The 24,413-nt window shown below is 53.0% G+C and overlaps 8 protein-coding genes and 1 non-coding gene across 9 annotated transcripts; 3 read left to right on the forward strand and 6 right to left on the reverse strand.

Annotated features, from left to right (window-relative positions):
• Nucleotides 1–2,071: 2,071 nt before the first annotated feature.
• On the reverse strand, nt 2,072–3,777 carry LAESUDRAFT_727644 (uncharacterized protein). Its single transcript, XM_040909262.1, has 6 exons — nt 3,567–3,777; nt 3,492–3,505; nt 3,321–3,437; nt 3,148–3,261; nt 2,233–3,088; nt 2,072–2,173 (listed from the first exon to the last, which is right to left on the reverse strand). The coding sequence occupies exons 1-6, from the start codon at nt 3,763–3,765 to the stop codon at nt 2,163–2,165; spliced, it is 1,311 nt and encodes a 436-aa protein (XP_040762526.1). The 5' UTR covers nt 3,766–3,777; the 3' UTR covers nt 2,072–2,162.
• A 430-nt stretch (nt 3,778–4,207) lies between these two features.
• LAESUDRAFT_715331 (uncharacterized protein) lies at nt 4,208–6,482 on the reverse strand (the record flags this gene model as incomplete). The annotated part of the gene is made up of 6 exons (XM_040907142.1): nt 4,208–4,413; nt 4,443–4,629; nt 5,146–5,289; nt 5,462–5,626; nt 5,941–5,993; nt 6,293–6,482. The coding sequence occupies 6 exons, from the start codon at nt 6,480–6,482 to the stop codon at nt 4,208–4,210; spliced, it is 945 nt and encodes a 314-aa protein (XP_040762527.1).
• A 312-nt stretch (nt 6,483–6,794) lies between these two features.
• On the reverse strand, nt 6,795–8,092 carry LAESUDRAFT_682254 (uncharacterized protein). Its single transcript, XM_040905784.1, has 6 exons — nt 7,882–8,092; nt 7,781–7,821; nt 7,628–7,719; nt 7,502–7,576; nt 6,910–7,447; nt 6,795–6,853 (listed from the first exon to the last, which is right to left on the reverse strand). The coding sequence occupies exons 1-5, from the start codon at nt 8,041–8,043 to the stop codon at nt 6,921–6,923; spliced, it is 897 nt and encodes a 298-aa protein (XP_040762528.1). The 5' UTR covers nt 8,044–8,092; the 3' UTR covers nt 6,795–6,853; nt 6,910–6,920.
• Nucleotides 8,093–8,309: 217 nt separating this feature from the next.
• On the forward strand, nt 8,310–9,908 carry LAESUDRAFT_727646 (Aldo/keto reductase). The gene is made up of 10 exons (XM_040909263.1): nt 8,310–8,400; nt 8,462–8,525; nt 8,581–8,604; nt 8,669–8,681; nt 8,737–8,815; nt 8,874–8,986; nt 9,038–9,112; nt 9,172–9,351; nt 9,405–9,580; nt 9,631–9,908. Exons 1-10 carry the CDS (start codon nt 8,396–8,398, stop codon nt 9,802–9,804), a joined length of 903 nt encoding a protein of 300 aa, XP_040762529.1. The 5' UTR covers nt 8,310–8,395; the 3' UTR covers nt 9,805–9,908.
• Nucleotides 9,909–10,190: 282 nt separating this feature from the next.
• On the forward strand, nt 10,191–12,055 carry LAESUDRAFT_727647 (uncharacterized protein). Its single transcript, XM_040909264.1, has 5 exons — nt 10,191–10,450; nt 10,518–10,531; nt 10,593–10,709; nt 10,771–10,884; nt 10,940–12,055. Exons 1-5 carry the CDS (start codon nt 10,258–10,260, stop codon nt 11,819–11,821), a joined length of 1,320 nt encoding a protein of 439 aa, XP_040762530.1. The 5' UTR covers nt 10,191–10,257; the 3' UTR covers nt 11,822–12,055.
• Nucleotides 12,056–12,067: 12 nt separating this feature from the next.
• LAESUDRAFT_t63 lies at nt 12,068–12,152 on the reverse strand. The gene has a single exon. It is a non-coding gene; the product is annotated as a tRNA-Gln (tRNA).
• Nucleotides 12,153–12,206: 54 nt separating this feature from the next.
• On the reverse strand, nt 12,207–17,694 carry LAESUDRAFT_727649 (phospholipid-translocating P-type ATPase). Its single transcript, XM_040909265.1, has 22 exons — nt 17,046–17,694; nt 16,847–16,998; nt 16,249–16,457; nt 15,911–16,195; nt 15,742–15,859; nt 15,635–15,692; nt 15,562–15,579; nt 14,958–15,511; nt 14,682–14,903; nt 14,376–14,624; nt 14,235–14,318; nt 14,061–14,184; nt 13,927–14,013; nt 13,726–13,871; nt 13,563–13,677; nt 13,467–13,510; nt 13,183–13,416; nt 12,984–13,126; nt 12,910–12,935; nt 12,674–12,857; nt 12,534–12,623; nt 12,207–12,477 (listed from the first exon to the last, which is right to left on the reverse strand). The coding sequence occupies exons 1-22, from the start codon at nt 17,596–17,598 to the stop codon at nt 12,318–12,320; spliced, it is 3,855 nt and encodes a 1,284-aa protein (XP_040762531.1). The 5' UTR covers nt 17,599–17,694; the 3' UTR covers nt 12,207–12,317.
• Nucleotides 17,695–19,648: 1,954 nt separating this feature from the next.
• On the forward strand, nt 19,649–21,463 carry LAESUDRAFT_727651 (NAD-P-binding protein; the record flags this gene model as incomplete). The annotated part of the gene is made up of 9 exons (XM_040909266.1): nt 19,649–20,083; nt 20,132–20,177; nt 20,227–20,340; nt 20,404–20,430; nt 20,482–20,547; nt 20,606–20,674; nt 20,728–20,780; nt 20,824–20,920; nt 20,971–21,463. 9 exons carry the CDS (start codon nt 19,652–19,654, stop codon nt 21,009–21,011), a joined length of 945 nt encoding a protein of 314 aa, XP_040762532.1. The 3' UTR covers nt 21,012–21,463.
• Nucleotides 21,303–23,268, reverse strand: LAESUDRAFT_715337 (ABC1-domain-containing protein; the record flags this gene model as incomplete). Its single annotated transcript, XM_040907143.1, has 6 exons — nt 21,303–21,613; nt 21,667–21,677; nt 21,737–22,466; nt 22,517–22,885; nt 22,940–23,075; nt 23,176–23,268. The coding sequence occupies 6 exons, from the start codon at nt 23,266–23,268 to the stop codon at nt 21,303–21,305; spliced, it is 1,650 nt and encodes a 549-aa protein (XP_040762533.1).
• Nucleotides 23,269–24,413: the final 1,145 nt, after the last annotated feature.

The raw sequence follows: 24,413 nt of genomic DNA on the forward strand, positions 1-24,413 counted from the left end.
GCAGCCATGCCTTCTGGTCGGGACCTCAGTACGTGCCACGCCTCACCAGAGCTTCATATATTCACGACACAGCTCCAGGTGTCATCCAGCGGGAGAGGATTGTCGAAGGCCGCCAAGGCTTGAATAAGTCAATGAATAATGTAAAATCCGACTCACACTGACATTTTGCTAAGTTAATTGCTCTATCTGGTAAGCCTTCAAGATGCAGCTTCTTACCAGCTCACCTTACGCTCTGCACACAGCGGCCATGACGTCTCCTAGGTGAAACAAGCACATGGTTGAACTCTGTGGTAACAGAGACGGTAGACGGTTTCAACACAGAGCGAATTGGCGGTTGACACGATGCAGTGCAGACGATGAGATCGACTTGGTTGAATGTATGCAAAGCAAGACGGAGCGTGTTCGAGTTTGCATCCTCGGTAACGGGTCATGCAAGCATGCGTAAAGTCCTCGATAGCACTGGAGCAGAAGTGTAGTAGCGACTTAGTTGAGATTAATGTCGAGCGGGGAAAGACGAAGACTAGAGTAGCAAGCCATAGAGGTCGGTAAACACGAGAGCCCTCCGAGCGAGATTTTCAGCTTCAAAGATAAGAAGACGCGGCGGACGAAGAGTGCACTCGCTCAAGTCATGGGGCTGATCAAATCAAGGCCACAGAACGGGCGCCTGAGCGCGTTGGCATGTTCAGACTCCGACGTTCCCACGGTTACAAGTAAGCAACTAAACGCTCAGCGCTCAGTGCTCTTGGTACCTGGACCTACTATGATGAAGGCATCTCTTCTCAAATATGAGCCAGAGCCAGGCCGTCTATCATCTTGTTTCAACCTCATCGACCGTACGAATCATCTTGGCTGAGAAAATGGGCGATACGGTAAAACTCATTCCACAGATGCGTTATCTGGTGCTGTCGCTGGCACTCATTTACTCAACATGTTTTCATAGAGCAAGGATTCAGTTTAGATGCATATGAAAAAGCCAAAGGAAGAATTGGGCCTGGGAACTCCACCCCTTTCTAGTTTCAAATCTAGGACTTTCTATTTGGTCGATATACAAGCAACTTTACTTTTCGCTTTATGCACCCCACCGTCCACACCATGCAACGTCAGAATGAGGTGCTGATACAGCAATGCCGAAATCCTTTCAAACTGAGGAAGGCAATTTGCCATCAAGAGCTATAGGACCTTCGCGGTGCTCGAAGTAGACGCGGAAACGACACTGTGTATACAGGCCTGAACTTGTTCAAAGATGCTTAGACTTCAGCGACACGAAGGAACTATGGTTTCTGGGCAGACGGGAAGCGGAAACACCTATACAACGATGGCGTTGGAAGTGTGCGTCTCGTTACAGCCCTCAGAGAGGCCTATTGTTGTGCTAAAATCAGGGGCTTCTCAGTTTATGACCTCTCGTCCAATCCACAACCCGATTTAATAGCTGCTCTGGTTTGACGGAACATTTCACTCCGACCCTGGATTAGCTTTTGCGACCTGGTCGGGAAGCAAAAGAGTCGTGGCTGACCACAAGCACCGTGAAGAATAGTACGAGCAGTCGGCATGTGTCGTAATGCTTCATCGACGTTCGCCACACTGAGGTTTTTTATTTAAGGTCTCACTCGGTGATACGCGTTCACATCTCATATGGAGTGTCACTGAAGTCTACCGCAAGCTCTGAGAGATCAAGTATGTTGCAAAAAAACGACGCGGATCGCACGAAACAGTCCGTTGAAAGTTTGGCACCTCCATGGCGCTTGTACCATGGCCAATCCAATGCATCACAATTTTGGTCAGCGAACAAGTCTCTAGCAGTTCTGAAGGACTGTGTCTGAGTACGGCTAGCTTGTAGCGGCCGCATACCCTGACGAAGCAGCCGTCTTTGATGGTACTCAAGGACATCTTCAACTGCTCATCAAAAGTAGCCCGTCGCGCGAGCGAGGTCATACTGATAATATGCATCATCCTGACTCCGCTGGACGTGGAAGGCACGGCTGAACACTTGCAATATATGATAGATGCTCAGTCGAGCGCTTTCACCCACAAAGTTATTCGTCCGAGCAGTTGACTGGCCCAAGAAGCAGAATGCATGGGTAGTTATTGTATCAATGATCAGTTCTAAGCGACCGCACGCCAGTCGAAAGTGCTAATTCATTACAGAATAGGTGCGCGCAAGATTATATAGAACCTGAGCATGATGACAGTAAGTTTGGTACTTGAGATATACGATACCCACACATCCCTCACCTTTCTTTACGAAATCAAAAAGTTTCTGAAAATGACGAGAGTATTGAGTGCCACATCGGGCGAAGAAATCCTTCGCATAGCTCTTCGATGCCTCCACGCTCCGCATTACAGACCCACGGGAAGACGCAATGAATTGGAGGTACTGAAATGGGAAGCCTGGATCTTTCGCTGAGCGTATCATCGGAAGGTGCCGTTCATGTGTAGAGTCTCGCAGGCGTTGCAGCCTGATGAGGTCATCGCCCTCGATCAGCTCGAAAGACTGTTCATGTCCAAAGCACGCCCAGAGCGGAACTATGGAAGCGCCTTCCCAATCTACAAGGCCTACAATGCGGGTCGGATCATCGTAGGCGACGAGTATGTTGGTCAAGGAAATGTCTTCATGCCAGAGGACAAACGGCATCTCCTCAAGGCAATCTTGGGAGTCACATCCCGATGCATCAAGGCTTTCCATGCCGTCGATGACCAGATGGTAGTATGTCTTGAAGTAATCAATGTGCTGTATCGGCTGGATAGAGGCCTCTGCGTCTCTATTGATGATCCTCCACCTTGAACGCAAAGACAACCATTCGTCTTGCTCGCTCTCCAATGATTCTAGCTCAGCCACGACGTATGCCTTCAGCCAATCCAAAAACGACGTCCATGGGCCGTACTCGCGCTGTAAGTTGAGCGGATGCGTGCACGACAGTCCCAAGGGTCCCACTGATATTTGACCATCGTGCACTTCCGTGAGACTGCCGATGGCTGAAAAACGGGTCTGTAAAAGTTGAGCCTCGATGTTTGCCACCTGCGGGATCACGATGTCGAGTTGTTCTATTGTCAGAAAGAGCCAGACATCTGCCAAATTGCGTCCCAATATCTATCAGATAATGAGGGAATCAATCCTCTCTTGCTTTTTCAAGCTTGATCCGGGCTTACCCTCTCTTGTAACGTATAGCGAGCTTTGACGGGATTGTGCAAGCTGCTTTCAACAGCATACACTCTTGGCACCGGGATAGATGTTGCCGCCTGCACATATTTTAAAGTAGCAGCCTATGTCGATCGCGTACAAGTTAGTGACGCTATCTGAAAGTGAGGAACTGATATGTGACCTCGGAATCGATTCTGTGTGCAATCATGTCGTCACTTTGTTCTTTATCTTGCTTGATGAAGCTTCCATTTATTCGAGCAACAACATCAGATGAATGCTCGAAAGTGAGCATATATATCTGCGAGTTCATTTGTGAATAGTGACGTAGAAGTATCTGTGGCGCACATCGTACCAGGTTAAAACCGCCTGTTCGTTAGGTTCAGAACATCATATATGAGCCATGACTGCCCTGAATTGATAGATGTACCTTGACCAGTCATGTGCGCTCCAGTGCAACGGTCGCCGACTGCTCGGGAAGCTGCCAACTTGAGCTCTTCGACGTTCACTGCTGAACATAGTACTTCCGTGATACGGCGATCCTCTTCTGTCATGTTTCTTTGGCACCATTCTTCGTACTTCTGGCCCAGCGCAGCAGCAGAAGGAACGCTTTCCATGAGCACGGTCATTGTGAGTGTGTGGGTGCTCGTCAGAGATTCAGCCGCCCAGTGTGCTGCCTTTTAAAGCTTAAAGTGTCGGAACAGCCTAGTACTCTCAGCCACTGAGTCATTATTTTCTCCGGTCGTATCAATCAACCATCAGCTTATCATGAGGCAGCCGATCCGTACTAACGCGTCATTCTGAAAACGTGGACCAGTGACGCCACGATTACGGTACTTTACCATGGTTACCAGTGACCACGGTTGAGTAGCGTAGAGGCACCGATGGGACATCTTACTGCCACAATCCCTCCACACCGCCAGGAGTACTAGATGTTCCTCGGTATTTCCACCAGACGATTCATGATTCACTTTCTTTATGACTCACTTTCAACCATATTTCGGGCAGCAACCGCCCTCGTAATAGTCACAGACCTGCAATCATTGCTATCAATCACACCAAAATAAGCTATTATGCAGGAACATGAAGCCCATGACGGGTATTGATGATCTTGAAGCTTGGATGCCGCCCAGCCATGCTTGTACATACTATAATAGCACGTTTTTCGAACAGCCCCAACTTGGAGGTATTTGCAGAAAGTAGCCAGTTACTGATCGTCTGATAAGCCGTGCCGCATTTTGTAGTGCGGACTGTCGTACTACAACGGATCTCACAACCTTCATCGTTGCAATTCATCATTACTCACGAGTCATATTATTGCCCTTATCCTCTACAAGCTGTATCTGGGCTCGGCACACGCCACATTGGCACCCATGGACGCTCAGATGCGGGATGACCGGAAGTCTCATGTGTCTTTGAACAAGTTTCTTCGGGCTGGGAGGATTGCTGTGTGGCGCGCGGTTGTATGAGTATAGGTCAAGCCCGAACACCGCCTGCACGGCGTCTGTATCGTGAGTTAAGTCAATAGTGTCATAAGTCCTCGGATTGCGAAAAAGCTCTATGCACTTGCCTTATTCGCTCCATCTACTTCGCATGTCTCCAATTTCATACGCTGAGCTCTTCCCGGTACGGTCGATTGTCGTGTGCTAGTCACTGAAACAATTAAGAAGATCCGGAGGACCCGCCGTTGAACTTCATCTGTTATGGCTGATGTGTGCGCCTAAACAACTGTCGTACTCGCAAGAGAAGAGATGATGTATCAGTGACTCGTCATGACGCTGTTGACTGTCTCAGTAAACCGTGAATGATGATTATAACAGACGTGGCGCGCCACAGGCATGATATCATGGTATATAAACTGTAGCTAGAAGCAGCTACGCTTCTCATCACGTCTCCTCTTGCATTGTCCATTGTGAGCCTCTTCCTCATCTCTGTGAATTGAATGGCATTGAGGCGTCTTCATGCAGTACAGTCGCCGTATATTCATCCAGTCTCCTACAATTACACACCATTTTTTGGCCGAAGAAGTCCCTGGTAAGCTCGTTAGTATGTTGTTGCGATAGAACGCTCATCCTGCGTGGCGCACTTTGTCTTAAACACTCATCGTCCTTTTTCGGCCGTATCCAATGTGAGTATGCATCGTCATTATGTCTCTTGAATCATTCACTCACAATCTTTTGTCATCTGTAGAAAGTCAATGAGACATACTGCTCAGAAGCTGCGAAGAGGAAGTGCGGGTTTCAGAACCAAACCATGTACTTTCCCAATAATAATCGGGATGATGGGCGGTGGCCTTGCAGAGGGCCTGGATGCACTGGCACTTACCAGCCGAACCTGAGACCGAACCCTCCTCCCAACACTCAGGGTACAAGTGGTAGCGGCCGCTAGAGACACAATGGGTGCAATCCCACGTATTTCATCTTCTTGGATATTCATATGCAGTGTGGCGAGACATAGCTCTTTGCGTGTAGCTCCCCAGTTCTGATAATTCTAGATGAAATTGCGTTTTGTGACTTAACCAGCTGGTTACAGTCTCAATGCCCTCTCTGCCACTGCCCCGATGTCAAAAAAGCAAGTTTGGTAAAATTCGGCTTCCATTGCGGCGGCTCCTGAGATGATGGTGGCGCGCTGTGTTCAGTGATCAAACAGAGCTAGACATCTGTTAGGTTGTTCCCGAGGATCTGCATATTGGGAGAGGACGAGTGCACTGAGCATCGAAAGCGCAACCGACGTGTTGAACCTCATTCATAATCGGAGTGTGTTCCATATGTTTATCGGATTATACTAACGCATCATCAACGAACATCGATTGCACATGTACGCTTGTCATGGTCTTCACGCATTCCAGTGCGGCAGCCTGTATGAACCATCGTGAGCAGGAAGAAGAGTACATAGAATTGAACGGCGACAACCTCAGAGGGGATTCTTTGGGCAACCGATTCATCTGACTGTTCCTTGTCTTGCTTGATGTGGCTGCCGTTCATACGAGCAACGATGCCGGGTGTGCGATTGAATGTTAGCATGTAAATCCGCCGAGACATTTGTGAACAGAAGGCATGAACGAGGCGCGGCGTGTGTACGGATGAGGTTGAAGCCTCCTGTTCATCGCGTTCACATCAACTAATCATCGCGTCCTAGCCCACAGAACACACATACCTTGTTCTAAGAAGCGGATCCCAGTACACTCGTCTTCAACAGCGCTGGAAGCCGTCCACTTGAGTGCCTCCAGAGTCATAGCCGAGCACAGCCTGCGTATGTTCTCACAATCCTTGCTGCTCATGTTGGTCTGGCGACATTCCTGGTGACTTTCCACAAGCAGTGCAACGGAGGGATCAGCGTCAGACATGCTGGATATCAATGTGTCAGTGTGCAATCCAAGAGGCGGACGGGAAATGCACGATGCATAATGTGCAACGGATGAAGTACCAGAAACAGCCAATTGACCGTAGCTATATCGTGCACGCAGAGTGGAGAGGTTGAAACCTCGAAGCACCAGTGATAAGCTCGATCGCAGAAAACATTCCGATTGCGGCAGGGGGACGGATTCCTAAGGGAAACCGCACCATTAGCGGTGCTTCTGGTCACCTTCCGCTCCCTGGGTATTAGCGCTCGCTTGTAGGAAGGTCAAGTGCCCATAATTTCAAAAAGCATCTGATCCCGGCTCAACGTAAAGAGATCACAAAATAATGTCATAGCGCAGAACGACAACTTCCACTACTGCGAATTATTGAGGCCTCATCATAACGCATGATGGCGACAGAATTAAGACGCACCTCGTCGCAATCTACAATCTCGTCACAGACCACACGAGCCTCCAGGCCCTTCCCTCCTCGTCCCGCGACCCGCTCCTCATTCTCCCCTCCTTCAGTTCCGCCTCCACCCTCACCTCGCCTCTCCCAAATACCTCCTCCTCCCACATCTCTTTCCAGCTCTCTGGTGAATGGGAGAACATCCGCCCACCACGCTCCCGCGGGCGCTCGCGGAACCCCTTCTCAGGCCGTCCCCCGTGTGAGCCGAAGATGACGGAGTTAGACAACGGCGAGAGTAATCCGGCTAGGGCGCGTGCGAGCTGGAGTTGCTGGGCCTCATCAAAGAGGTGGAATAGCGAGGAAGCATGAATTGCGGAGACCTGCCCGAGGAGGGGCGTGAGGGTCGTCAGGGAAGGAAAATGTGGGGCGGGTGTGCTCGGGGGTGTGGAAAAGGGCGGGGAAGGAGCAAGGAAGGTGGGGGAGAAGATGTCTCCGGGGACAAATGGAACAGGGAATGTCTCTGAGGAGGAGTTGAAGAGACGATGACCGAGTTTCCAGAAGTCTGGTGAGGGCGCCATTCATATTCTATCCATAACGTGAAAATGAATATAAATACCGGCTTCGAGGTCAGATGCAATGGCATTATGAATCGGAAAGCCATCGGAAATCGCCTTCCTGATATCATTACCAACTGTAACGACTAGATCAGGCCAACTCGGGAAGAAAGTTGGGAGTTACCGACAGCAACAACCGATGTCAAGGAAGATTGCTCCCTCACGCTCCTTGCCGAGCTTCAAAAGCTGGTAGTACGCAGGCAAGCGCGAGATCTTCAGCCTGTATATTGACCGTTTTGTTCCGGCGGCAATCAATGAGTCGAGAAGTTGACGACACGCACTTGACAAAGTTGAAGTTCTGGATGCACGAATACGGAAACACCTGCCACAAAGATACGCTGTGGATTCCCATACGTGGTACGCGCAGCTGTGAGAGCCTCACCTTGAATGCTTCTTTCTGGACTTCGAGTACGTGTCGGTTCAACTCGTCTTGGTTGACGATACCGGTCTGAGATTTTAAGAAATCCAGCTCCTCCTCGTCCAGGGTCGCAAAACGCTCCTCGAGCGCTGCGGCCAGCTGATCGTCGCTGTCTGTCACGGACATTGTTCAGCAAATTGCGAATTGATCAAGCAGATGCAATAGATCAGATGAGAGGACAGACACGGTTCTCGCTCGCTTTGAGGCGCCTGCGGTGTATTATCGGGATCATACATCACGTGGGTCGCGTCGCGGAGCAGGCGGGCCGGGAGATAACCGGGAGACGCGTCCTGCGGCCTTCCGCCGCCACCTTCTCCCAAGTCCCACTGTGCTCTCTCACCCTGCGACGTATATATCGCCCTCTCAGTGAACCGGAGGCTCCTCGCGCATCGCTTCTCAGCTGCGCAACGGCGATATAATGGCGGCGAAGATCCCATACTTCACGTTCAACAATGGTGTCAAGGTGCCCTCGGTCGGCATGGGGTGAGTCCCGATTTGAGGATATGGGTGGGTGCTGAGTGCTGAGTGTACACCGTGTGGATAGGTGCTGGATGGGCTCGCCGGGCGGCGGCGAGAGGGTGGAGGTGATGTGCAAGAGTGCCCTCAAGGTAACTACTAGCATACTTCGACGCGTTCGAACACGAGCTGACGTCGCACGCGCAGTACGGCTATCGCCATTTGGATACTGTGCGTGTTTTTATCAACCTTCGCTCAGATGTCATGTATGCACTTCTGACTGTCGCTATCGTAGGCTTACGGATACGGTCAGTCGGAAAGCCGTCTGCTCTTAAGCATGGACCGACAAGCACTTTCGTGCAGGCAATGAAGAGCACGTCGGGAAAGCGATCCGCGAGTCGGGAGTGCCGCGCGAGGAGATCTTCCTCACAACAAAGCTTCCGTGCGTACTGATTGATGACCCTTCATGATCGGACTCCCATGCGATGATCTGCACCCAGGAACAAGCACCATCACCGTGTTCGCGAGTCATTCGAAGAGTCGCTCAAGGCGCTTGATTGCGGATATATTGACCTCTATCTCATGCACTGGCCGCAGACAGACACTGAAACTGGTCTGAATGCCTCCTGTTTCGCATAATTGGTCATGTCTAACCTATTGCCAGGCGAGCACGTGCCCTACGGAGAGGAGCCCACCTTCATCGAGACATGGAAGGAGATAGAGAAACTCCTGGCAACCGGTACGCATCGCTCCATCGCTCTCCTTCGTCGCCTCACAATGTCCGCTCCACTTTCATAGGCAAAGTGAAATCTATCGGCGTCTCCAACTTCTCTATCAAGACGCTCAACGACTTGCTTCCGCACTGCTCGGTCGTCCCGGTGACGAACCAGGTCGAAATACACCCTTGCCTCCCCTCCTTCGAGCTGCAGAAGTTCTGCGAGGATAAGGGCATCCTCCTCACTGCTTATTCGCCCCTCGGTGAGCACCATTCTCCCCGCGTGAGCTATTCTTAACATGGTCTGCATGCTAAGGCCGCCCAATACCCGGCCAGGACAAGCCGGTGCTCTTCAACGATCCCGGCGTCGTGGGTATCGCGGAGCGGCTCGGCGCATTGCCCGCGCAGGTGCTCATCAGCTGGTGCGTGCAGCGTGAGATCATCGTCATCCCCAAGAGCGAGAGCGTCGAGCGGATGAAGGCGAACATTACCGTACGCGCTCTGGCTTCCTCTTCGCGACACCTTGACTGACGCCGATGCAGCTGGTCGAGCTGACCGAGGAAGATATGGCAGTCCTCGGTGAGATCTACAAGCGACCCGGGATGCAAAAGTCGCTACTTGCGTACCATAACTACACGGACGACGGGCTGGTCTTTGGTTGGACGTACGAGCAGCTAGGATGGAATATGAAGAAGGGCGGGATTTGTGTTGATTGAAGGCCTTCGCTGGCCCGTACAAAAATTGTTGTGCACGTACTCCCCCGCATGTAAACCTTATCGTTTCGCCTAGCCTAGAATCCCACGATTTCCTTCAAATTCACGCGCTTGATAATTGAACTTTCAACGTGTGGCCCCGATAACAATCAAACTGTCACGGCCAATTGAGCGGATTCCATAAGTAATGGTTCGGTTCGTTCCATTTTTGCTGGCTGGAACTGAACTCAGCCGGGTAACTGTCACGCTCAGATCTTTAGATCGAGACCCCGACCACCTCCATCTTCAATATCGAGATGACCGATCTTGTTTGCCAGATTGGCATCGATCCGATGTGAACGCTACTTTGTCCGAGCTTGCTTCTTTTTTTTTTGGTTGTTACGCCTTCACGCGCTGCCACGCCACGCTCGTTTGCCCCTTCCCAAAGTGGTTCCGTATGTGCTCGACGGAAGACCGATGACCTCCGCTGCTGCCCCTTCTGCCGCCGAACTGGAGGACCAATACCGCTCATGGCTCCAGGCAACTCTGTCACCAGACGGGCGGGCATTCATGGAGAAGAGACGCGCCTTTGTCAACGTGAACAAGCTCAAAGAGGCTGCATCGGAGGCTCTGAGGGATACGTGCACCGGGGTGTACTTTGTTGGACAGGGTATGTGCGTGCGAGCTTTATTATGATGAAGAACGTCGAGCCAATCGGGCGCTTCGATCGTGTGCAGGCGGGTTCAACCTGGCATGTCTCTTATCTCTCTGTACGTAGAGTCGGATCGCTGAAGTGATGTCTGTGATGGAAGATATACATCCTCACCTTCGAACACGTGCCTCACGTCGTAGCCCGCGTGAATGGAGCCTACCACGAACAAGATAAGGAGCAAACCGACGAGCTGGTCGCTCATAGGATCTCATCCGAGGTGCGCTATCTAATTCGGCTCACCACTACACAGAAAGGTCCATATATGCGCATATTAAAAGGCAGCAACGCTCGGGTACGTACGCCGACACACCACCATTCCAGTAGCGAAGGTCTTCGCCGTGCAGACAGACCCACGGAACCCGGTAAACGCGCGCTACACTCTCCAAGAACGGGTACGTTCATAGTCACCATCATTGCTGCATCTGTCACTGTCTTCCTCTCCCACAGATCTTCGGCCGCAGCCTCCTCGACATCTGGCATACACTCACCGCACCTCAACGCACCGCGGTCATATCTCAAATCGCCCAGATCGAATCCAAGCTGCACCAGACCCGTTTCCCCGCCATCGGAAGTCTTCGAAAACAAGCGGACGGCGAGATTTCGGTCGGCCCACTCGGCCTTTCCTGCACGCATGCCTACCATTTGCGCCGCGACCGCGGCCCGTGGACCTCCTCGATGGACTGGCTTAGGGCGTACACAGTAGCCGAGCTGGACTTGCTAGAGAGCGCCCCAGACGAATGGGCCGCCCTCCGCCGACGTGCACGTCTGCACAACGGCGACGCAGAGACTGGAGCGGAGCCCTGCACGCACCTCGCCTATTTTCGAACGTATTTCCGCCTTCTTCTCGACGCGCTAGATACCCTGGCGGCGGTGCTACCCAAAGAAGAGTATGATCCTCCGCAGATGCCGTTCGTCCTCTTCCACGAGGATCTCTCGATGTCCAACATCATGGTCGCGTACGACGACCCCGCCCGCGTCGTTGGCGTCGTCGATTGGGAGGGCGCGTGCGTGGTGCCGCTCTGGGCATGCTTTGGCGAGGACCATCTCCTCGATGCCGACGATGACGATGATGCCGTGGTGTCTCTGCGCCTGGCACGGGACCGCATACACGAGGAAATGGAGCCGAAAGTCACCAAGGCGAAGGCACCCAGGTTCCCATTGCATCATCTGTATTTCGTCGTCTCGTCCTGGGGGTCGATGGCGTGGAGCATCGAGACATCATGGGATTGTGTTAGGACAATGCTCGCCCAGTGTCCCGAGAAGTACGCGCTGCCATTCGGCAAGCTGCTTCAGTTCATAGATTCTTGCCAGATTCATGCATTGGGATAACATTTTGAGTGTTGTTTATGTGGCTCATGAATGCCAAAACCACCTTCGGCATTAAGGGTCACAGTCTATATCAGTGCCACAAGAGGGTAGTTACTCGAGCCAGACAGAATTGTGCATCGAAATTGCATCTCATAAGGTATTAGTTGAGATATGTCCGAACGTAATGCGTGGTTGCTTGTTGGGCATGTCAAGACCAAGGGCCAGGTGGGTGTTGAGATTGCCACAATGCATCGGGCTAAAAAGAAGAGCTCTTGCCAGGGTTCGAACCTGGGTTCTGGGAATTTCCGATTTTGTCAAAATCCCAAGTGATGAACCACTACACTACAAGAGCGTTGGCGAACGATCCTGCTTATCACTTTATCGAAACAATTGGATACAAATGTCTTAACGCTGTCGCGGGAGAAGATTCCACTCGTCGCTATGTATCGTACGATTAGAGCGCATCGCAATATAGCGTATAGTACATTGTCCCCATAAAGATATACACCGTTCGCAACTAGTATCCTGACGGTCGTGCGCCCGTCCTCGATGTATCGTACGCACGGATAACTCTCGTCTGGTCTTGCCGCGCAGCATTTTCTGTTTGGCTGAACGCGAACCCTCTGTTCCGCCGCATGCGCTGTACCGCGCGCACTTTCTTGATCGCCTTTTGAAACCTGCAAGCACCGAACCCATGAGAGAATGCGGGGAGTCCGAGACCACACCGACGTACTGCTCTTGCCGCGGACGATAGTCAGGGATGTTGTATTTCTGAATCTCCTGAGCAATGTGATAGGTCTGCGGATTATACGTTCGGCGATAGCTGCAAATCACGTCAATCACTGGTCCCGCCGTGAACCATCGAGGACTTACTATTTCCAAACAAAGTCTCTCGTGAGGCAAAAGATAGGTATCAGGATCAGCATGAAATAAAAGGCTGCATCGCTCCATAGACGAGGCACCAGGCCATAGTACTCTGTTGAAAACCCGATCGCTGGAGCAACGACAGCGTAAATCGGCAGGAAGACCATCGCGAACACAAATGATCCAGGAATAGCTGTTGAGATACCCTATGAGCGACCATCAGCTACGCCGAGTCAGGCTCTTACCAGCAACAGTGTATTTCGTCCACAAACTGCACCAACGTCAGTAACAAGCACCTGAGACGTGCTGAACCACGCACTCGGATATTAGGGCAGCCTTGCCAAGTACGGTAAGCAGGACTGCGAGATACAGCGCCGTTCCCCAGAACCAATGACCGGAGTCATAACCCGTCGATTGTTTGAGATCTCCCCAGAAAAGGATCACCGAAAAGCCGAACAGGACCTAGAGTTGGCATGTGCATCAGGATGATCACGTCGAACGGACCGCCATGTACTCACTATGCTATGGTAGAACGCATTGGCTATCCACAGCCAGAACGCAGTCTTCGTGAAGAACACGTTCTTCTGTCCGAGCATGTACAGCTGTGGATAACGATCGAGAATCCGAGCCGAGACGAACTGGTCAAAGATGCCAATAACGAATGGCGGCAGCAGAGTGAAGACGACGTTGTACATGGACAGCGTCCATGACTCGTAGATACTCTCGCCGGAGAAGCTATTGAAGAACGAGTACTGGAAAAGACGTGAGCGATACGTTCTTACACAGAGTTGAACGAGCATACCCAAAATTGCGTCATATAGAGCACGATGTTCTTGTAGAAAGAATCTGGAGGTATGCTCAGCGAAGGGGCATTCATGTGACCGGGAATGTGACTCACAAAGCAGCAGTTTCGACAGCCGTTGATAACTCCAAGCGCCATGCACAAGCAACAACTTCTTCAAATGTCGGAATTGTGAGATAGCGACATCCGCAGATCGAGCAGCTTGCAAACCCTAAGATCGAGTCAGAAGGCACCATCGACCGCAAGCAACGTTACTCACCTCCAGACCCGATATGCCGACGCCGACGTGCGCAGCTTGGATCATGCTCACGTCATTCGCACCGTCTCCAATTGCAAGCAGGATCGATTTCTGGTTCTTCTTCACCAACTTGACGACTTGCGCCTTTTGAAGTGGCGAGACACGGCCTGATCAAATGCGTGTTGGTACAGCAGAAGAAACACCGTTACGATTGTCGCTTACAACAGATCACAGCTTTGCACATCAGAGCAAGCTCCAGGAACGCAAGGGCGATTTCCTTTTCCAGTGCGAATCCGAGACTCTTGCCGTCTAGACAAATGTCAGAGCAACGCCAACGTTCTGAAGAATTGGCGAACCGATGATTAGCGCAAGATCCTCCAACTCGCCCGGTTCGCCGGTGCTGCGCTGGTTCTTAATCGCGGACAGGCGCTTCGTGATGAATTCCTGCGTCTCGAGCATCGTTTCCTCATTCACAATAATCTGCAATGCTACTCAGAATGTAAAGAATGTCCTGGAGGAATCTAGCTCACCAAGTTCATAGACTCAGAAATAAGCCTACATGACATACCGATGTTGATGGCCGTCTCTTGCCGATCGCCAGTGAGGACCCAGACCTATACAACACACTAATATGAGCTCTACATCTTCACGCACCATCCATGCGACGCTACCTTGATCCCCGCCATCTGCAGTGTATGGATCGTATCTGGCACGCCGTCCTGCAGTTTATCCTCGATCGCGGTCGCGCCTAGCAGAAACAAATCCTTTTCAATCAGCTCGGCGGCCTTATCCAGTGCCTCGCCTCGTCCGTTGATCGTCGTGGCCGCCTGCTCGTAGATCGTAACCCAATCGCGGTACTCGGCCTCGGGAATGTCCCGGAATGCAATGCAGAGCGTACGCAGGCCCTCCGTGGCATACTCCTGCATTTCACAGCATCTTCAGCGAACCGAACGTATCGACACGAGATGATAACTGACCTCGAGGTACATGAGCGTCTTCTCGGTGAACGGCTGCTTCTCGCTGAGACGTTCGAGAATGACCGTGTCCGCGCCCTTGCAGTACAGCTTGACTTTACCGTCCGGGCACCGCACGACAGTCGACATGCGCTTCCGCGTGGAGTTAAACTCGCACACGTTCAGGATCTGGTATTCGAGCGACTGCCCGTTCACGTTGACGAAAACCGACTTCGGCTTGCGGGTCTACGACAATTTAGCATCCATCCGTCACTGTCATATATCGCCAGCGAAACCTACATGAAATTGGTATCCGAGCAGCTCCGCGCCGGCAACGAGTGCAGCCTCGTCAGGGCTACTCGCCTGGTAGCGCATCTTGCCGTCAACGATCTCCGGAATTACCGTGTGGCATACGGCAAGTAGCGTCAAGAACTCGTTCACGACCGCCTGGTCACCGCTGTTATCCGCCTTCACGTCCGAAAACGGATTCTCGCTGTGCCCCAGTAGCGCCCTCATCTCTGCAAATGACCTCCAGCCGTCCTTCCCATCTTCGGCGTCGCCCCTTTTGCTCTCCTCGACGACATCCGCATATGCGACGCCGCCGATGGTGCAGAACCGAAACTCCATCTCATTACGAGTCAAGGTACCGGTCTTGTCGCTGAACACGTACTCAATCTGCCCGAGCTCCTCCACCAGAGACGAGGTTCGGCACAGAGCCGGCGTGTCTGTCTTGGCATAATACATGTCCAGATCCGAGTTGATGAGTTGCGCCTGTTGGAACTTGACGATCTCCATTGTTACAATGAGTGAGATCGGGATGAGATTGTTGTACAGGATGATGAAGGTGAGAATGTCTGCGGGCGGCGTGGGTGGGCATCAGGAGAGAAACGAACAAGGCACATACCTTCCACGAACTGCTTTGCTGTAAAGCTAGTATGAGGATCTAGCCACTTCAGACGATGGAGGTCAACACCCACCTCGACCACCGAGCGAAGACGTCTGGTAGAGATACCACTCCTTGTCCGAGTAGAACCACTACAACTAATCAGCATATGCGCATGTCGAAGAAACACTCGCCACTTACTGTCCTAATGCTGCTGCCGATCGTCGATCCCAAAGACAATGCGACCAGGAACATAAACAGAAAGATGATATGTACGTTCACCTGTCGCTCCACTGCCGTCCTCTTGATCGGCGCTGCTCTAGACATGGGCCCGATTAGCCACCACTCACACCGACAACACACGCCTTACGTTGCGTTCCGCATCAGCTTCGTCTCGTGTCCCGTGAAGACGACGAGTCCATATGCCCACGGCGTGTTCCGCATCTGTGCTCCGCGGAGCAGCAGCTGATCAGGGCCTAGTGGCACCTGTTTCGGCAGTGCGTCGTTCGTCGTCAGCTCGAGTGTCCCCTCGTACGTGTACAGAGAGTTGTTCGGGTGCTCCGAGCGCAATTTTCCATAAAGCGCAGTGACGAGGTGCGGAGCGGTGAGGTGCGCCGTCTGCGGGGATGCCTGCTTGATCTTGAGGTTCGTCTCGCTGTGAAGGACGCGTTAGGGGGCGGTGAGCGCGTAATCATCAGGCGCACACACCCATCAAGGTTGGAGGTCTCGATGTAGCAGAAGCCTTCTGGTTCGCTCGAGCTGAGCAGTATCAGGTCGGCAGGGATGGGGTCATCGCTCTCGATCCGAATGACATCGCCGACCGCGATATGTTTCCACTTCTTGTTCACGAACGTGCCCTCGGCCGTGAGCACCTTGGCAGTACGGGAGTTTAATTCTGAATCCGATTGATGCCGTTTCTGTCGCGATTATGGTGAGCGAGTCACATGCATCAGAGTAAGAGAGACTTGAATCGTGAGATAGTAGTTCGTCGACACAGGCGGTGGTGTATCGGTCAGGTACTAAATTCCATAAGCTTCAACATGCTCGCAGAATTTCGATACGGTCCAACTCCCAATCAAATGAGGCCAAAGGTCGGAATTCGTGAACGCGCGGGCTCGGCGCCAACAGATCATTATATTAGGAGGAACTCATTTCGTGCTCCCGCTGGGGAGTAGAAAGCGCTGCGCTCTTCATTCGCAAACAGAAATGGACTATGACTTCTGATACCCGTCAATGGGATTCACCCAGATTGAGGAGGCTGGATCCGCCAATAACAGTACAGAATAGAGGCCTCGTGTGGACTCACTATGTCTTCCTGGGTTTCCTTGAATGCGGACGCGAGGATGACCGCCGACAGAGGCGCAATGGTTGTCCACCGATTTGTAGGAGATACATTCGGAATCTGCTGTATAAGCGCGGTGAACAGGAAGAACAGATTGGCGTATTTTGAGAATTGCTCTGGGTGGTTGTCAGATTGGTAGAACCCTAGCGCACGACGTGCTCACCGAAGAGGAACTTGGGTACGAATGTGACGAGGTTGTACTTGCTGGTGGAGACATAGTTGTTTCCAAAGTCCGAATTCATGATGGGGTTATTGAGGACAACAAGCCGTTCGCCGGTGAGGACCCGGTCGCGCTTGTCCCACGGCCATCTCCACCGCTTGACGAACGACATAGACGGCCGCCTCCATCGGCGTGAAGAAGACCCAGAAGCAGAAGAAGAGGCTGGTGGTCGTGATAGTCCAGACGGTTGCTGCTCGTCGTCGTCCAGCCAGTCCGGTTGGATGGTGCCAGTGAGTGTGACCTGCGAGCTCCCTAGGCCGGCGGGCGGTGCACCGGCGCGCGCAAGCGGTATGCCGCTCTCCTGCGAGCGCATGGCAGCGGTCACGTTGCCAAAGGCTGACGAGGGCACATCCTCTTCGTCCTCCTCGTCGAAGAAGGGGTCCAGTGGCTGATTCGCATTTGGTGGAGACGATGTCGGCGGGTAGCCATTGTTGGCGGGTTGGTAGCGGGTGGCAGGATTCGCCTGCGAGACAAGGCGAATGAAGTCGTCGCTCATCGTATCCAGCGATGAGCGGGCCTAGTGCGACGGTGAGGAGAGAACAGACGAAGTTGCAGAGCCGCGCACAGCGACTGACGCTGCCTATGATCAGACAGACGCCCGCTGCGATGCCCAAGCGATGCCAATGGAAATGTCCAGCCACGTGTGGACTCGGACTCCTCGGGCGCACTCAAGTCTGCCTCAATCGCACTCTCGCTGGGCGACCTGGCATCATGTACCTCCTGCAGTTAGACATGCACCGACGAACGTAGCTCACGTCCTGCACTGAATGCCGTTCTATCGAGACATTACATTCATATCAGCATTCATTCACGAAAATATCTTTCTGGACCTTGCTGCCCGACATGCACCTACGAAACACCCAACAGCAGATGCATCACCGCGTTCTGAGCGGCTGATGGGTATCTCTGCTCTCGGTATCCACATATATCTCGGCAGTTCGCTGCATACAAGTGCTTCTAGCTAAGAAGCGGCACCGTCGGCCAACACCACAGTAGGCATCACCCATCGTATCAGTCGACCTTCAATGTGTTATTCTGTGTCTTTGTCTTGTATACACGATGTCGGATCTCAGCGCATACATTTCTCGCTAGGCCATCGTGACAGGTGGCACGCCAGCCATCGCGTTGAACGACGTCCCAGCCAGATTCGCGCTGCTCGCTTCTCCTCCAGCGCATCGAGAAGGCCAGGCACGCGATCGCAGTGCCGGGAGACGTCTCGCTGGAGCCGTACATCGTGGCTGCTTTTGTGCTGCATGCTAGGCTGTCTCCGCCATTGTCGACGACCTCGACTGTCTCGTCTCTATCGACAATTGTGGCGATATGCTGTAAACATGTCCCAGCGCGCATAGTCAGGCACTGAGGCCGCGGTGGGAGATTGATTGGTGAGTCCCTCTTTGATGAACTGCAGAACCTCAACAGCCTCATGCTCGCCGCCAGCTGTATCCTCGGGTGCGGGGAGCAATTTGAGGGTTCGCGTGGACGCTCGCTGGTTGAAATGAATCCATTCGCGCTGCCTCGTAGACATTCTGGGGATGTCGGCGCTCAGCGCATCGAGATCCGCCGTTCGCGGGTTTACGCAGGCCTATTGTACGTCCTCGCCGCCTCGACGTGCAAAAAGACCGCCTATCCACAATCTAGCCGCTGATCTGGTGCCGTAAAGATTGAGCTAAACAGCTGCGCGCCAGGAAACGACCTGACGTCTGTAAGTACGCGCGCATGGCTCCTTTTTCCGCGGCGCTCATTGTATACTACGCCAGACTTCCACCTTGACGACGCAATCAACGGCCGCATGTCATGCTGATTAGCTCTCCAGGCTTATCCGACGCTCAGGTGGTAGGCCTTTCTCTGAACGCGCCCGATGCACAGCCGGACGCCGTCGCCAGTATCGTGTCCTGTCTGGTCAAGCCGAGATCGAGCTTTATCACCGATGAGCAGACACCTTGCACAAGACACGGCGACTACCGATATGTATTTGCGGGCCAGTCTACCCAACATCAATGGTGGTCTGTAGTATGATGGGGGAGATGCCGAGTCTGCTGGGCAACCAAAATATCGAGCGCAACAATATTGTCAGGCGCGCTACTCGCGACTGAGGCGTGGGAATACAGCAGATCTCCGCCCTTGCCGGTAAGCGCCCGATGCACTCTTCCTCTAAACTCGTTCAGCTTTGTTCTGATGCTTGAAATAGGAGATCAGAATGACAACACTACATACATAATCTGGGGCACGTTTGGAAGAACGACAAGTCTGACTGAAGGTCTCCCGAGTGAGGTATTCGCTTGGAAATATGTCCTGAGGCTGTAACGAGGACAAACGGAAGCCCAACTATGGTCGTTTTCCTCGCTCGTCCCATGTGGTTTCTGGACCGCTCCTGATGCCCGATACCAAGTGCGTACTTTCTGTGTGACAGCCACGCAAGACGTCGAGCTCCGCAACGGAGACGGCGCGTTAGGTGTGACAGTGCAGGACGACAGCGAAATATGCCATCTTTACGTGTCGCTATATATGCTTAGTTCCTTCCTCGGCATTCAAGCATGCAGCGGCGTCTGATGTCAACGCGGGACGCCCAAAACGCATTCCACGCATCTAGCCGAACCTCATGGTCGGCTAACATTCCTCTGCAAAGCATAAAAGTGTCGTATGACACGCATGATCGCCCAAGCTCCCGGCTCTCCTACTTGTTCCATTGTGAACGTACACCCTACTCTATGTCGGAGCAGAACACGTTCGCGCCCCGAGTGGCGATAGTGACCGGCGCGGCGCAGGGCATTGGCGAGGCCATCGCACTCCGCCTCGCAGATGACGGGCTCGACATCGCTGTGAACGACATCGAGTCCAAGAGAGAACAACTCGCGTCGCTCGTCCAGCGCATCGAGGCGAAGGGAAGGCGAGCCATCTCGATAACTGGGGATGTCGCTTCTGAGCAGGACGTCGTCGCAATCGTCGAGGAGACCGTTAAGGTCCTCGGTGCGCTTGACGTGGTATGTGCATTGAGAGACCTTATTACCACATGACTGGAATTTATGTAGATGGTCGCAAATGCGGGCATATCCCTGTTCAAGCCCATGTTCGACAGTACGTCCTACTTCTTCGTCTGGGCTCTCATATTCCGAAACCTGCCCAGCCACTGTCGAGGATATCGACCGAATCATGGCCATAAACGTGCGAGGAGTCATGCTCTGCTTCAAGCACGCAGCAGCGCACATGGTCAAACAAGGTCACGGCGGGAGACTTATCGGTAAATGCAATACACCGAGAGGCGCTCAGCAGGACGAAGTCTGACACGATTGGCAATGATCAGGCGCATGCTCTGGCTCGGGGAAGAAAGGTAGACCCCTTGTTCATTGTCTTCTGCCCAATCATTGACACTGCCACCAAGGAATCCCCAACATGTCGGCATACAGCGCTTCGAAGTTCGCAGTGCGCGGTCTCACGCAGGCTTGCGGTACGTCCTCACACCATTAACTCCTACAGCCGTATTGAGCACACTCACTTGCTCCCAGCTGGTGAACTGGCGCCGCACAAGATCACAGTGAACAGCTACGCACCAGGAAGTATCCTGACGCCTATGGGTATGCACGCTCCCGTCGTCTATCACAAAGCTCCAGAACTCACCGGCTATCAGTCCTCCACCCAGACGACGCTATTAACGGAGGACCAGCGTCCACAGCCAAGAAGGTAGGTCATCTCATACATCCCATACTTGGCTGACGACGCACAGGTAGCGGGCCTCCCGCTGAAAACCCCCGACGCAGAGCCGGATGTCATCGCCAGCCTCGTATCCTATCTCGTCAAGCCGGAATCATACTTCATCACTGGTAAGCAGGGGGCCGACCGGGCGGAATTGAAACTTGACATGCATCTGCAGGCCAATCTATCAATGTCAACGGCGGTCTGTTCTGCGATTGAAAGAGGAATGAAGTTCGGAAGGTTATCTCGTCCATGTGTATGTTTACAGGGTCATCTGCTAGTCGCCTCTGCAATGGTCGCATCTTTGCTTCGATGGGACACCCTTGTTCACTCGTAAGTTGCATTGAACCGCCAAAGAGGGCACGTTTGCGTGCTTGATATGTCACTCTGCAACGGAAAACAGATCGTCTGGCAATGCCACAGTACATAAAGCCCCGCGCAGCTTGGTATGTAAGCCCCTATGCACAATCCATCCACGAAGAAGTGCCAAGAGCAGTTGAATAGCTCACACTATCCCTCAAACACTCCCGGCCCGAGCTCAATCCCCAGATTGCGCTTTGCAAAGCCCCGCATGCTCCGCTCGAGCTCATCCTCAAAGCCCTCGCTTGTGAGCCCCATCTTGTGCCGCATCCACTGCCGCACCCTGTTTGCCCAAAACGCGAGATCGATCATGAATGTCGCGAGCAGGAACTTGAAGTAGTTCTTGTACTCCTTCAGGCGCTGTGCGAGTGTGAGGTTCGGCGACAAGGTGAGCGAGCGCGACGCCCAGGAGCCCGTGATGCGGATGCGATTCACGGGTGAGCCGAAGGATTGATTGTTTCCTATGAAGAGTGTCAGCTGTGTACTAACAGATATGACTCCAGGGTGCGATCACCTTGTACGATCCTGAGCGGGCGTGAATTAGTACGTGATACATCCGAGTCACAGCATTGGAGCGTACGCACCGCATATTCCGCCCAATGAATATGAGCGGCTTGGGTATCTTGTCGGTGTCCGTCAGGAAGCTCTTGAGCTTCTCTTTGAGGAGCATACTGCGCTCATACTCTGTCATCTCCTCCCAATCCTGCGCCTCCTGCTCTTGCCCGGCAAAGCGGACGGGTCGCATCAGCGTCGCGCTCGCAAACAGATCAGGAGCGCCAATGCCCCACTGCCCCGCGACGGCCTTCACCACGTCCAAATCGAGCGTCATGAGTCCCGTCCAGAGTGTCGCATACTGCTGCTGGAAGTCACGCGAGAGACGCACGTACAGGCCATGGTCGAGCAAGACGAACTGCGGGAGCGTTGGGTGTTGCGGGTGCGGGCGCACGATGATGTTCCCGGGGTGTGGGTCGCAGTGCACCCAGCCCCACTCGAAGATCTGCGCGCTGAAGAGCTCGACCATCGTTTGCATAATCGACGCAACGCCGCCGCGCAGCGTGCCAAAGCGCAATGGGACGTCCGTCTCGCCTTCGCCCTCGCCCATGAGGGCCCGGATGCCACGCCGGTCGCTCAGACGCACGCCGTCGATCCACTCGGCGACCATGACCTTCTTCGTGGAGAGATGGGGATAGACGCGCGGGATGTAGACCCTGTCGGACAGGCGCGGCTCGGAAGCCACGAACTCGGTGGTTTTGAGCGCGTTTCTAGCCTCCAACTCAAAATCGAGCTCACGCCGGAGGTGATCAGAGATGAAATCTATGTGGATGGGTTGCAGCAAACCGGCAGATCAGACGAGAAGCACGTACCAACAGTGAAATAGACGGGCATGTCGAAGAGGTACTTTTCGTAGATCCACATGACCGCCCTGAATGCACCCAAGTCCCATTCGACCTGCTTACTGACTTCCGGCTTTTGAATCTTAACCGCGACCCAGCTCCCACCATCGTCGGGCTTCAATTTAGCGCGATGGACTTGCGCTATGCTCGCGCTAGCTGCGGCCTGTTCTTCGAATATCTCGAAGATACCGTCTGGTCCTGCTGGCGGTCGGCCGAATTCGCGCTTGAAGACAGACTCCACGACACTATATGGCACCTGTGGAGCATCGTCAAATAGTTTTGAGAACTTCTCTTGCATCGGACGGGGCATCAACGCGGCGTTATTCGCGAATGCCTGTCCTGCGATGCTAACATATTAGGACTGAAGTTGCCATAGAGGGCGAGCACACGCACCTATCTTGATGTACAATCCGCCATTGGACGTGAATAAGTCGTACATTCGTTCTGCTACAAGCTGATGGAGAGCTGGTATGCTATCGCTCAATTCTGGCTTGAAGTACATCTTGTAATCTATTGCAATCATCGCACACTGAACGTAACTGGATGAGCATGAGAGATGCATGATCAAGGCGGTGTATGGCAGAAGGTCGACCCTAGTTTCGCGAACTTTTACACAGATCGTTACTCACCGTCCAGAATGTCCTGATATTCCTCGCTATCGCGGACGCGTTGTACTCCCTGTCCAATGCCCAGAATGCAGCAACCCCGCCGGCGGTATACATCGTGCGACGGGCATATCGCTGTAGTCGAGGAAGTTTGGGTGTGACTGGCGGGACGGCGTGCGTAGAGCGAGTACAGTGGGGAAAGAATACGCGGTGGTGTCGTGTGCAGGTACGCGGCCCCCGCAAAGGGATAGAAAACATGAGGCGCATTAGAACAGGTACCACTGACAATGGCGTTGCTCGTCGAGCAGCAAGGCGGGAGCAGATAGATTATAAGTAATGCATCGTGATTGTGCTAAAGTCGAGAGGTGTGCGTGAGCGCGTCATGCTCGCGGCTTCTTGGCCGGGCGGCAATAACCGATCAGTGTAGTGGCGCTAAGCCGAGTTGCAGCCGCCCCTCGACTACGATGTCTGATTCTTTCACCGTAAACTGCCATATCCAAGGAGACAAGACAGTCGTGCGGAGGGATATTCAGTCGTCGACGAGTTACGATTGGTTCTATTATAGCGCAGTAATCCCGTTTTCGGATCATTCTAACCGTCGCGCGCGGACCGTCAATCTGTCCGGATTCAGACCTTCTTCCTCCTCCCCTTCCTTTCACGCGTATCGCCCTTTCTCACGCTGTTTCCCCACTCAACCGAATCGCTTTCACAATTGCAACGTTCTCTCCCGAAGTTCCGGCAAAGACAAGTTATGGCATCACAGGTAAGGTACTCGATCAGATACACGTTGCCATTGGACTGCTGAGAATTGATTGTGTACTTTCAGAGTGTCTCCTGTGGGTCCCATGCATAGCGCTTCACGCAATGCAGAGTGCGACTTGTATGATACCGCGAATAAGATAAGTTGCCTTCAAGACTGGCCTGGAACGGCCGCCCTTGTGCTCTTTCAATAAGCATTACTGCATTTCTGCAATACTTCATTCAGGGACTGTGCCAACGGAGGACGTTATGGACTCACAGATGCGTTGCCAGTCCCTATAAAATCAACAAGAGCGCAAAACATACGCATTCTGCTCTGTCATTTCCAGGGCAATCTTCATGGTCTCGGGACCGTGTTCGACACGGACACCATCAACCTGCGCATCATCGAGTCAACAGACCAAGAACAGGCCGGCACCATCGCCGAAGATGCCTTTGCAGACAGCAATAGCGTCTTACTTGGCTCGTCTCTTCATTTCGTCTCAACGGCAGATCATCGCATT

Source organism: Laetiporus sulphureus (genome assembly GCF_001632365.1).
Source record: "Laetiporus sulphureus 93-53 unplaced genomic scaffold LAESUscaffold_30, whole genome shotgun sequence".
NCBI classification, from domain to species: domain Eukaryota; kingdom Fungi; phylum Basidiomycota; class Agaricomycetes; order Polyporales; family Laetiporaceae; genus Laetiporus; species Laetiporus sulphureus.